Consider the following 12,654-nt stretch of genomic DNA (forward strand, 5'->3'; position numbering starts at 1 on the left):
TCGAGAAACTATTCCAAATTTAGGCAATCTTACAGTGTGCATTATTTTTAATGCACTATTCATAGGAATATTTTTGTAATAGGGGTTTGGAGCTTTTTGTATTCTAAATGCAATCTCTGTCATGAAAATTTGGTGCAAATATGGAACTTTGTTCAAATTTAGTAATACTGTATTGAAACTATGGAGTGCACTGGCTCAGAAAAAGGCCATCTGGTTCCTATTCTTGTCAATATATTTTGTAGTTTACAGACTCCATATGTATTCTGAATATTTAAATGTGCTTGTATACAATAAAATATAGATATTATGACTGCTCTAGAGTTAACCTTCTGAGGTAAAAAGAGTTTAAATAACTTATTGTTTGACTCATATTGTTTACTGAAGGCAGTATGAAAAAGAGACTCTAAGAAAAAAGGTGAGAAACGCCCACTTTAAATGCATCAGTGAGTGAAAAAAAGAAGTATACATCTGCATATTTAGAAGTGCTTGCAACATACTGAATTCTGAGCTCTACAACTTTTAGAAACCCTTTCTTTTCCCTACACAGTAGAGAAAGGTGAAGCATTATATCCTAAAACAAACAAACAAACAAAAAAACCCCAACAAAACCCCCAAACAAATGTATTTACAGCAATTCATCATTTTAATATAGGACCTTGCTATTCTCCTGAGAAAAATGAAGATCAGACAAATGTGTAATAATTAATGGTCTTCAACTGCAAGTTGTGTCAAAGAGAGCAAAGTTTATTGTTTGTTTGTTTGTTTTGTAATGGAGAGGTTTAGAATAATATAGGCAATTATATGAACTGTTCTACTTTGTCTAAATGAGCAGCCAAAATGTTTTGCAGGCTCTGCTAGGTGAAATAACCACAAACAGAAATGTAAGACATTTTTTTTTCAGAAAATGTTGTATATTTTACACTATTTTTAGTAGAGACACTAGCTTGTCAACAGTGCAGTAAGACCTTTCTAACTCCTTTGTGATACACAGTGATATACACAGTTAGCTGTGACACTAACTGTGACATGGCTTTTGTTTGGTTTTTTTTGGAGTAGCCTTGTATCCATAAAGGCCACTGGAACCATGGTGTTATGAAACTCTGTGGTGCAGCCTTCTCTTCCTGCAAAGTAACATGATTCTGCTCTCTATCTGAATGGAAAGGGCTCTGGGTATCCTGGTAGACACCAGGTTAAACATGTGTCCTTGATGCAAAGGTCAGTGGTACCCTGGGATGGATAAGGCAAACTGTTGAGCAGGCTGAGGCAGGTGGTCTTTCCCCTCTATGAGTACTGCTTGCAGAAATATATATTGCAATATTTATATATATTTCCCAAATAAAAAAAAAAAATCAACTAATCTTGTAAGAATGGTAAGTATGTATTTTTCATGAATGAGGAATTTAAACTGCCAACATGCTAAGCAAAAATATATGTGGTATGACAGTGGATTCAGTGATGTCAAAGTTAAAATAACAGTCCACTGATTTCTAGCTTTAAGCTCAGCTGAAACTTTAGCAAGTTTTTCCATATTTTTTTCTGCCCAGAATTAAAAGCAAAAAAAAAGATAGTTTGTAGACATATGTTTTGTTTACACTCTTTAATGCAGAAAATGTATTATACACATAAGAATACAGTAGAAAAAAAACCTTTTCAGAGTTATTTCATCTTTTTAAGATCTTAATTCAGTTATCTCCATCTAATTTGGAACACCACAGAGCCTGTCAGTTTTGAAGCAATTGCATCTTCCTGCAACTCGGTTTTCAGTACTTGTTCATTTGAATTGTCCTGTATTGAAAGTGATAAATATTAATTGCATCTAATAAATCTGTATTATTTACCTTTCTCTTTGTTTCATTTTTAGCTCCATGTGGTGGGCATTTTTCATCTCCAAGTGGAGTAATCCTCTCTCCAGGCTGGCCAGGGTATTATAAAGATTCCTTGAATTGTGAGTGGGTGATAGAAGCTGAACCTGGACACTCTATCAAAATTACATTCGAAAGGTCTTGGCTAATATTTTTCTTATTTAATGTTTTCCAGTTTTTACAATGAAGCAGGACTTACTAGCTTCATCATAAAATTAATTTGCATTATTTCTAAAGTCAAACAATTGCATTATCACATAAGACTTTCAGAAACTCCTTCAGATCACAGATATTATCTTATGTAATTTCTAATTTGATGTGTTGAAAACCTTCTGAAATATCTACCCTCTTGCCCATATGTAAGCCTGTCGAGCCCAGTAAAAAATGTCTGTTTTTAAATATTAGCATGTTTCACTTGCTTGTAACTATATTGCTCTGATGAATTTTAATTGGTAAGATTTTTTTTCTCTCAAAATCACATAACCTTCATGTCTGAAAATCTGAATCAGCTGGGAAAACTAAATTAAATGCAGTCATAATTTTCCCCACTCTGAATATTTGTCATATCAGCTGAGCTATTGTTGTGAAAGGACTGTGTGCTGTCAGAATGGAGTTCCAGTGGCCCCAGATTACTGCAGCATTCCACATTTACCTAGACTGATGTCGGTTGCTAAGGTCCCTTCCTTATTCAAAGGACTGAAATGTGCTGAGCACTTTACATTTCTCATGGTAGCAAGATATTGGCATTTAATTTGAACTCTTTATCAAAAAACAAGACAAATAATGCAATAAAGAAGGCTATTCTCCTTACGTTTTAGATGATTTTTAATTGTAAATATTAAAAAAATTAGATGACAATCCAATAAAAAAGTGCCATTGATGGTCCAAATTGTTGAGTACAAATATCATAAAAGTAATTTTCAGCTGATATTTATGCAGCATGTTTTGACTAGGCCTATTCACACTTTACTTAAAAAAAAAGTATTTCTTCCTTTTAATACAATTCAAAAGTTGTTTTTAGAAAGGGATGAAATTAATATTCTCTTTGTAAAATTTGTCATGGTGTAAGATTTTTCAAACTTTTTTTTTAGTAGTATATCTTACAGCATAATAAAGTGTTCATGGGACAATGTAAAAAATCAGACAGGTAATATGTATATTTCAGTTATTTTCTATCCTTACCATCCCATGAAAGCTAGTCCTGCAAAATCACTAGTATATAATCAGAGTACAATAAAAATTTTAATAACTCCCTCCTGCTGAAACTTCTGTTAACTTTCTGAAAAGAAAACTATAATTTCCAACAGTTGATTTTTAATTCAGCAATTTATTTAAACTACATTTTTGATGTGGACTGTCATTTCAAGTAAAAAGCACTTGCCTTTATATTTGCAAAATACAATACCAGCAGCATTCTCTTTCTTTGCAAGAGTTCTACTAAATCTGACACTCTCTTGCATACATTCTTTGTTTTTAATACATTAATGCCCTCTCATGAAACTGCACAACCTCTATTACTCTTGTAAGTAAGATCAAAAAGAAGATGTGGTCCCTTTGGATCATGGAGAAAGCTTCTCTCCTCGTTATGACACTTTTTTTCCTGTTGCTGCTCATTTTTGACACTCTTGTCACTTGTCAGAAATTGGTCTCTTGTCAGAAATTGGTATACATATTGCTCAGATGCAGCACTCCAGAGAGGCCCTACTCACAGATAAATGCACTCTTGTGTCTCTGTATTAAAAATACAGCTATGTATGTTCACACAGGTGCACTTAGATATATATAGTTACATATCTAGATGCAAAGAAAAAGTTATTCTATAAATCAAATGATGAAATAAACCTTAATAGCGTAGTGAAAGAAAACATTTTGTAAACTGCTGTTATGCTTTCTACTTAGACTTTAATATTTTTCACATAGTCTAAATTTGCCTTCTGAGTCATTTATGCATTAGTTTTTTAAGACTCATTCTAGTCTTGGCTACCCTTGTTCTGCTGCTTCTGCTTGCAAATTTTCAGCTGCAATTTCTTAAGACAAAATGATAATTTTGTTGAAATAGTTTTAAAAATATAGCCAAATGACTTTCCTATATGATTTTAAAAACCCTCATATTTTGTCCCGTTCTTTGCCTTTCATCTTTGTCCTGAGAAACACACATACTTTTTCTAGCCTTTATTGGTGCAAATACCAAAACTTCCGCAATGTGTGGCTGTTTGAAAGATTTTGAATTTCTTGGTCAGAGAAAAATATTTATAATACATGTCTATAACTTCTAAATAATTTTTGGATTTTCTAAGTTTCCCACTTGCAGAGTGGTTTCCTTTTAATCTTCCCATCTTCCTATATCTTCTCTCTTACAACATTGGATAGGAGCAAGGTACTGCATTCCATGACCGTATGCTAAAGTGTTCCTGTGCCAAGGAGACAGAGATATGAGAAAAGAAGATCTACACACAAAGCAAATAAAAATAACTTTAACTTTTGTGCTTTCGGCATGCAAAAAATAACTTTTTCATATATAGTTATATGTTTGTGCATGCATTTTAAAAAAAGTTTATTCCTACAAGCATAACTAAGATAGATAATCTGTTGATATTTTGTTATAAGTCAGTATCTTTTTAGGCTCAATTGAAATGACAGAAATGAGAAATGGCAGTGCCATTCTTGATTGTAATGAAGTGTTTATCATGAAGCCTAATTATGAGTATTTAAATGTGAGAGAAGCTGATAGCAAACTACTGATTGGAGTCCTAGTCACGTTTGTCTATTGAGCATATACTGTGCAGCAGGAAGCACTGACACTGCATTGAGTTGATAAGGGTGTCTCTTGGAAACAAAGATGTGTGTTATAAATATTCAGGCACCTTTATCTACTCAAATAAGGCCTCCTAAAAAAGTGTATGTGGCATCTCCTGTGTTAAAACTTGTTTAACTCCTGTCTGCTTGTGAGTCCTCCGTAAGTTTAGATGTCACATAGCAATGAGACATCCAGGTTAATTTAACAATAGGGATCAATTAAGTAGGAAGGAACACTGGAAAGGTCTTACGTGAGCACAGGGTATTTCTTACTCAGTTTCCTAAAAGCCTCTACTGTTTTGGCACACCAGAGGGAAAAAAGTATGTAAATACAGCAGATATGTTGAGCATCAAGATAAAAGATATTGAAGAAAAAACTGATATTAAGCATGAAATTTATAAATTAAATTTAAATTGACTAGTTTTTGAGCCGAACGAGGAAGTAAAAACATTGAACATAATCCCCGCCTCAAATTTGCTTCACTTCATCTCACCTAAAAATGGTTCTTACATTTCCTTTCATGGGTGACTATTATTTTTTTTTATCATCATCTTTTTCTGCTGTTTGTGTTGGTACATATAGTCTAAGTAGTTTTGAGAGGATTTCCTTTATGTCTTTGGACATTAAACTTAATTTCAACTTGACTTGAGTGGCCTGGTAGTTGCATTACATTTATAAGATCCATGGCTTTTTACACCTTCCGTCTCAAGTATGCTTTTGATATAGGGGCTAACAAAGCTGAGCAAGACTAAATGATCTGTTTCCAAGATTTATCCTGTGTTGTATGGATTGCCGGGGAAAAAAATAAAAGTACTGGAAAGAGCAAGTTATTGCCTAGTAGTTTTTCAGCAGCATGTCATTGTGAGTTACAGTGGGAACTAACAGAAACCAAAATTTTCAGTTTTCCTGCTTCTAGGATTACCCCACTTCATTTCTGTAACTCCCTATTACTTTAGTTCTGTGCTCTTTTATACGTTATTTAGTGGGAGCAGAACATCAATAAAGAAAACCCGTGTTTTGTAGGTTTAATTTGTCTTCTTGTCTTTTGCCAGACTCCTTTAGAACTTTAAGCTCAGACTTATGGGACATAAATACTAAAATACCGACTACCTCAATACATTGGCTTTACTCACACAGTTCTTTGAATGGATTTCACAAAGCTGAATTAGGTGTTTAAGTAAATCAGAGTGAGAATTAAGACTATCTAAGGGTCTTTATAAGATCCTGCTGTTAATTGTTGCTTTTTAATTCTGGAAAGGTTTTTCAGTAATCCATCAGAGTCCATTATAAAGCAGTATGATTGATCTAAAGTCTGTCATAGCAAGAAAGAGATAAACCACTGTCAAAATACCAAACAGGTGTTTGGAATTGCTGATACCATCTGAAACAAGACAAGCAAGGCGATATCTAGCAGCACCATCACACTCAGCTTTTCTTTGCCAGGGAGAGCACACATGCTGTGTTTAAACAGGCATTTTGTTTTTTAGTGCTTTGTAAAAAGGATTTTTAGTTGTGGGGTTTTTTTTGTTTCAAATAACTTCTGTCACTGCTCTGGACTCTCAGCTGGCAGAAAGCCACTGCAGTCAAGAGTCAAGTAATTATATCCCTGCTTATAGATGATTGTAAGGTAGGAACTCGAGTGTGAGCCTTTGATGACACAAAGTACCTTGATGATATTTTTCCCAAATGCATCAACATACCCTCCATATAATTTATTACTCAAAAAAGAAAAAGAATGTTTTAAAATAGCATACACAAATAATGTTTATTGACAAACTGTTTCTTGTTTTTGTTTCCTGCTATATAAACCAGCTCAAGGAGTTTAAATTTATTTTTCATCTTTCTAAGGAACTAATCTGAAATTTTATTATTGTATAAATTGTATAGGATGATTAATATTATTCCATTGATATTGAAAAACAGATATGTGGAGAAAAAATATTATCAGGAAAGGTGCATAGTTTAAAAAGATAGGTTTATTGAATTTGTTTTAACTGTCTCTTAAAGTTGTGCCTCTGTGTGTTTCCACAATTCCAGATTTCAGACTGAGCTCAATTATGATGTTTTGGAAGTTCATGATGGACCAAACCTATTATCTCCACTTCTGGGTTCTTACAATGGTACACAGGTCCCACAGTTTCTGTTTAGCAGTAGCAATTTCATGTATCTCCTCTTTACAACTGATAATAGTCGTTCCAACAATGGATTCAAAATTCACTATGAAAGTAAGTACTTCTGTGTTGTATTATTTGATTTCCCCTCCCCTTCAATGCTTACTCTAGTCATGTACAGATGCCATTTGGGTAAACTCCTGTTATTTCTCAATCTGAGAAAGAGTTAGTATTGTTAAACTGCAAAAGGGATGACCACTGATTTTATTTGCATTTAATGTCATTGATGTATTGCTCTGTGCTTTAAGAATCAAAAGATGACAATGAGAAGCAAATGCCTTTCTTCTGGAGGCTGCTTTTAAGTCTTAATATTCTTATATTTTATACAATGCTTTTTTGTGGGTGTAAAATGGCATGAGATCAGGAAGATTATGAAAATCTAAGAAAATAACTGAATTAGTCTTTAAATTGATTTATCTACAGCTCTAACTGAAGGTGGTGGAAAATGCAGTTTACATAATGACCTGAAAATCAAGAAATGGAATTGGTTGATTATAGTTTTTTAGGATTCTAAATACCTGCGTATATGTTTTTTTTCTGACATAGAAATACTCTTTTGTCCTTATTATAGACATATAAACTATACTGCAGAAGATATCAGTAAGATTTCCTATTTTATGAATTATTAACATTTCTATATTTACATACTATAATTCAATTTACATTTTGTCTTTCTAAATACAACTTTTATTATAATATTTCCTACATATATGGGAAATAATATTTTTAATGTAATCACTATCTTATTTACTTAGTAAAGGTCATAAGCACATTGTTTTACTTATACTTGTTGGAATGACCAACAAAAAAAATCCAGATGTTCTTAATTTTTAAGATTAGTTTTTACAATTTTCACTATTCCTTGCCACTATAAGGATACTAAAACTAATATGCAGGGATGATATTGCCAAATAAAATTTGGATTGAATGCCAGTGAATGTTAAATTCAGGCTGCTTATTGAAAAAATCTCTTGTTATACCAGAATTATTACCTGTGCCAGCATTCACCCAAATTTCCATTTGTATCATCCTCTACATTATGAAGAAGGGATGATTTTGTTTTCATCCTCTGATGTTTGAAGGAAGGCTATCTAAACACATCAGGAAAACTAGATGACAACCACGACCACTAAATTAAAAAGATTAAATAATGTTAAATGGTGAAAGTTATACTTTGGGAATGTGAACAGCAAAAAGAGGATTCTGTAATTATTACAAATAATAAACATCTTCAATTAAATAAAGTTGGAAAGGAAACCTGAAATTTCTTTATAAATAAATTCTTGAATTTCACTATAAAATCCTATTTTTTGTAAAACTGATCCATACTCCACAGTTCTCTACACTAGTGGAGAAGATAAATTTATAGTATCAGAAAGCAAGGGAAATATATATTCTTACCACTTGTACACAAAATAAACAATTCTCAGTATTTTCTTTTCTTTTTAATAGCCCCTGTTTATACACAGAAGCCTAGTATTAATTTTATTTTTGCTTAATTCTTACTGATTTCTCATCTTTTATTATCCAGTGCAATCCAAATTTGTTTTCCTTTTTGGAAATACAGATAAGAAGGATCGGTGGTCTCCTATTCATCATTTCTTCTATCTTAAAATATTGTATTGAAAGCCAAGATCTTTTATCTTCTTAAATCTTCTTAAATTTAGATCTTCTTAAATTTCATGGTAATTATATCTCTCCACAATTAATTTCTTTGTAAGGAAGGATTTTTTTATGACGTCTGTGTAGGAATAAAAGGAGTAACATCCATTAAAAAATCTTGCACTGAATACTTCTAATAATTTATTAACTTCAGTATTATTTGTAGAGGGTTGGGTTTTTTCATTATTATTTTATAATTTACTTCTTTGTATGAGGTTTACATATGAACATCTCACTGATAAATAAACTAAAAGCTTTACATTTTTAGCACACATTGAAATTCGCTTTATTGAGTCAACTTCTCTTTACTCTTTTCTATTATTCTTTATTTTCTCAATGTCTAATATATCAAATAACACTAAGTATGAGTGTGATTTATGTATATTATTGATCTATGTAAATATTTAAAATACAGGTATAAAAAAAAGTAAACAATTTCAGCTATGCTATAACATTTTTATCAGGAAGAAATAAAGGCTGAAAATCAGAATTTTGTGTGATCATCAAAGCTTTTTAATACCAGCATCAGGGACAAAATTATTTGATATTACTGAGACAGGATCAAACTAAATGTCCTGTAAAATATGGGATGTTTTTCTTATTTTTCTCTGCAACCGTGGCAGGATTCAAACTGTGATCCATAGCCTCTTTTAATGGTAACACGGAGAAGAATAGTAGAAAGATAATTCATTATAAATGTGCAATAATGAACCCTTCACCTCTCAACCATCACAACCAATTACTTAAATTAATTTAAAATGAATCTATAGGTTCTTTATTAACTATTGTTTTTAATTTTATTTTTTTAATCTAGGTGTAACAGTTAATACTTACTCTTGCTTGGATCCTGGCATACCGGTGCATGGACGTCGTTATGGACATGACTTCTCTATAGGCTCCACTGTCTCGTTTAGTTGTGATCCAGGTTACAGGCTGAGTCATGAGGAACCTTTACTGTGTGAAAAAAATCACTGGTGGAGTCACCCACTCCCAACTTGTGATGGTAAGCATGAACAGATTTAATGCAGAATACTTTAAAATTACAATTGTGCCAAACTATATTAGTCAAAATGGGTTAAATGCCAGAGCCTGTAAAACCTGTATTTTTAGGAAAGAAAAAGAATAGTTAGAGGAAATAAATGTCATATATTTCTGTGATGACACATATGATCATAAAAGTAGAGAATGATATATAGTTATTTAATCCTGAAAATTACTGAATGTATGTATATCTGAATTTATGTGACGGTGAGCTAACTGATTGCAAATTTTGTGTATATCTGGTGGTAAAGCACTTATTACAGCTTAAAAATATTTATGTTGGGGTATCACCTGCAGACACGGATTGCTGACATACAAAACATGAATTGAAGTTTATTGCACCTGACTCAAAAACGTCATTTACCCCTTTTTCATGATGATCACTCTGTTTCTAGCTTGACACTCTTCATTTGCTGTGGAAATTTATTAGGACCACATTGTATGTGGTGATTATTAAACCAGACAAAAGTGGGCTTGAGTAACAGGTCTCCACCATATCATTAAATCTTAAAAATTATTTAACATTTTTAGTCATCTCTTGTAATCTGAATTGTTCATTTTAATGCTTTCCCAGTTGGGGTCATATCAATTTTATGTACTATTAAGAAAGTAGATTGTAATGTTCATTCAGTTACATTATTTGAGATGTTTACTTCTTAAAACAGTTTCCCTCCTTGGAGCACAGTACATGTTTTTGATGTTAAAAATGTTTTCAGGAATAATATAACCTTTTAATTCTAGGGTAGTATTTAACCAGAGAAAGTTTCCTTAGCTTTTATGAGCTACAGAATGTACATGATACTGTATTTTTCTAATACAGTTCTTAGTGTCTCAGGACTCTTTTGAAAAAAAATCTGAATAAAGACTGATGAAGAAGCTCACTGAATCATGTGTGATTTGCCATATGGAAGACTATTCATTCCTATTGTATTACTTTCTTTATAAAATGGCAGGGACTTCCTTAGCCTTCAGATGGTTTAGTCAGGAAATGCTTTGGGTTTTTGTATTTCAGGAGGTTGAAGGTGTCAGTATATGATAATACTCAAAATCTTGGTGGTAGAAAGGGATGTGAATAATCACTTTGCTGAAAATGGCCCTCTGTAGTTCTGCAAGTCCATTTTCTAAAAGATTCTACATCTCTGTCAGGTTTGCAATGAAGAATTGCAAGGTTCCCACATTTTGCAGTCAAGGGGACTACATTTTGCTGTATGGACCATAAAACTCGGATGTTTTCTCTAATGGTGATAGGCACTAGATGGTAACCATGTAAAACACGCAGTATAAGCACACTCCCTGTGAATAGTGTGTGATTTTCACAATTTTCTGTTGTGAAATAAACTTACATATTGTGATCAGTTTCTTCCTAAAGATGCTGAACTAGCATGCAATTCCTTAGGTAAATGAGGTTTCTATTTCTCCAGAGCACATTGCTAAATGGCAATTGTCCATTCAATAAATAGGTTGTAAAGGTAGGATTGAGTACATTTGTTCTACTAAATTTAATAGTTTATGGTTGATGTAGTTTTAATTTCATTGCTGAATTTCTTCTGTGGTGGAATGTTTTTAAAAACAATCCAGAGTCCTTGCACCCCAGGCAAAAAAGGGCATTTGCTAAATGGTCTGTTCTTTGCATAAACGACGAGTATGGGTTTGTATTAACCGTACCACTAATAAATACATCAGTCAGTATTGCTGCATATTCAGAACGTTACGCTGATGGTTTCTGGGGAGACAATTTTTTTTGTTGTTGTTGTTTTTGATAATTTTATCTCTTTTTTTATAATTAAATCATGTAGTGATGTGGAGACAGACTGTGGTAATTGTGCAGTTAGGTAACAGCAACTCATGAATGGGTGTGGTTTGGAGAAGTGACTACAAAAGGAAATATTTTAGACTTCTTAAAGCAAATTCCTCCTCAAAAGTAGAACATAGTGTTGACTGAAATTCTATACTTCGAAGGAGTGTAAAATGAATTTTCCATGATGTGTGATGTCGCACAGATAAACATCACAAAAAAAGAGCTAAAATAGATGGTTATGAGCTTTGCTGAGAAAACACTGCTTGTATTGCATCTATACCATTTGATCTACTAACTTCATATGAGTCACTTTTTACCTATGTATCTGGAAAGCCCTGAATTTCTTAACAGCAATCGCCACCAAGTACTTCACTAAAAAGACTACATTATATCTTATAACATCCTTTCTATACAAATACAATAAGAGAATTCTGCTTCAAAGCTTTGAACATATGTGAGAAACCCTATTCTACCAAGTATGTGTCTTACTGTAGTAATCCCATCAAAAATTACAGGAAAATTAATGTAAAAGTTAGATACCTACTTAAGAGTGTAAAGCACTCTTTATTCCCCTCATAATAACATGAAATTGAATGCCAATAGATAATTCTTATTCATTATTTGAATTAAAAATAAATATTGTCATTCCCCTGATTTTCATTTACTTAAGAAAATTAATAAATAGAATGAAAATAATTCAAGCAAGATAAAAAACCTTTAATGTTTATATTGGAAACCCCTAGATGTCCAGAAGAATTAGCAAATGTGACTTATGCTGTACACGAGGAACATATTAAGGGAATAATGCAGAGGTGTTATGTCCTTTCTGTTGACATCTCTAAAATAAAAATATTAATTCCATTAAAACACAGTTGTTAAAAAACCTGCATCAAATACTTATTGTAGTAGAGGCCAGAATTAGAAATGGAGAGCATGTCTGGTCTATTTTGTATTTAAATGAGAAGGTCAAAATGCAAGTTTATATTGTGAGTAATCTAGGCTACACTAGTTTATATTGAATTAGTCTCTTGTGTAATATAGCTCAAGTCCAAGCTTTTCTTTCTTGAAGCTGAGTATGTTAATTTGATATATCCATATCCTTATTTATTTACCCCTACTGAACTACATCCCATTTTAAGATACATTACTTTTCCTATAATTAGGGAAGACAAATGCTGAAGTTTCTTGGTCTATAAAGCACAGTATGTAAGATTCAAACTCTAATTCACTGTTTCAATAATTTTAAAGCCTATTTTATATGCCACTTTTATTATCCAATTGCACAATAAATGAAAATCATCTCAGAATTACATTTTTAGCTGG

The 12,654-nt window shown here is 32.4% G+C and overlaps 1 protein-coding gene across 3 annotated transcripts in view; it reads left to right on the top strand.

Annotated features, from left to right (window-relative positions):
* The window catches only part of CSMD3 (CUB and Sushi multiple domains 3), a 585,345-nt gene that overhangs the window by 337,900 nt on the left and 234,791 nt on the right, over nt 1-12,654 (top strand). For all 3 annotated transcript variants that reach the window (XM_063423509.1, XM_063423591.1, XM_063423676.1), the window contains 3 exons: nt 1,862-2,000; nt 6,697-6,884; nt 9,307-9,495. In XM_063423509.1, the coding sequence (XP_063279579.1) occupies nt 1,862-2,000; nt 6,697-6,884; nt 9,307-9,495 (516 nt within the window). The remainder of the gene's footprint in view (nt 1-1,861; nt 2,001-6,696; nt 6,885-9,306; nt 9,496-12,654) is intronic.

The sequence above is a fragment of the Prinia subflava genome, chromosome 1 (assembly GCF_021018805.1).
Source record: "Prinia subflava isolate CZ2003 ecotype Zambia chromosome 1, Cam_Psub_1.2, whole genome shotgun sequence".
In the NCBI taxonomy this organism is placed as follows: Eukaryota; Metazoa; Chordata; class Aves; order Passeriformes; family Cisticolidae; genus Prinia; species Prinia subflava.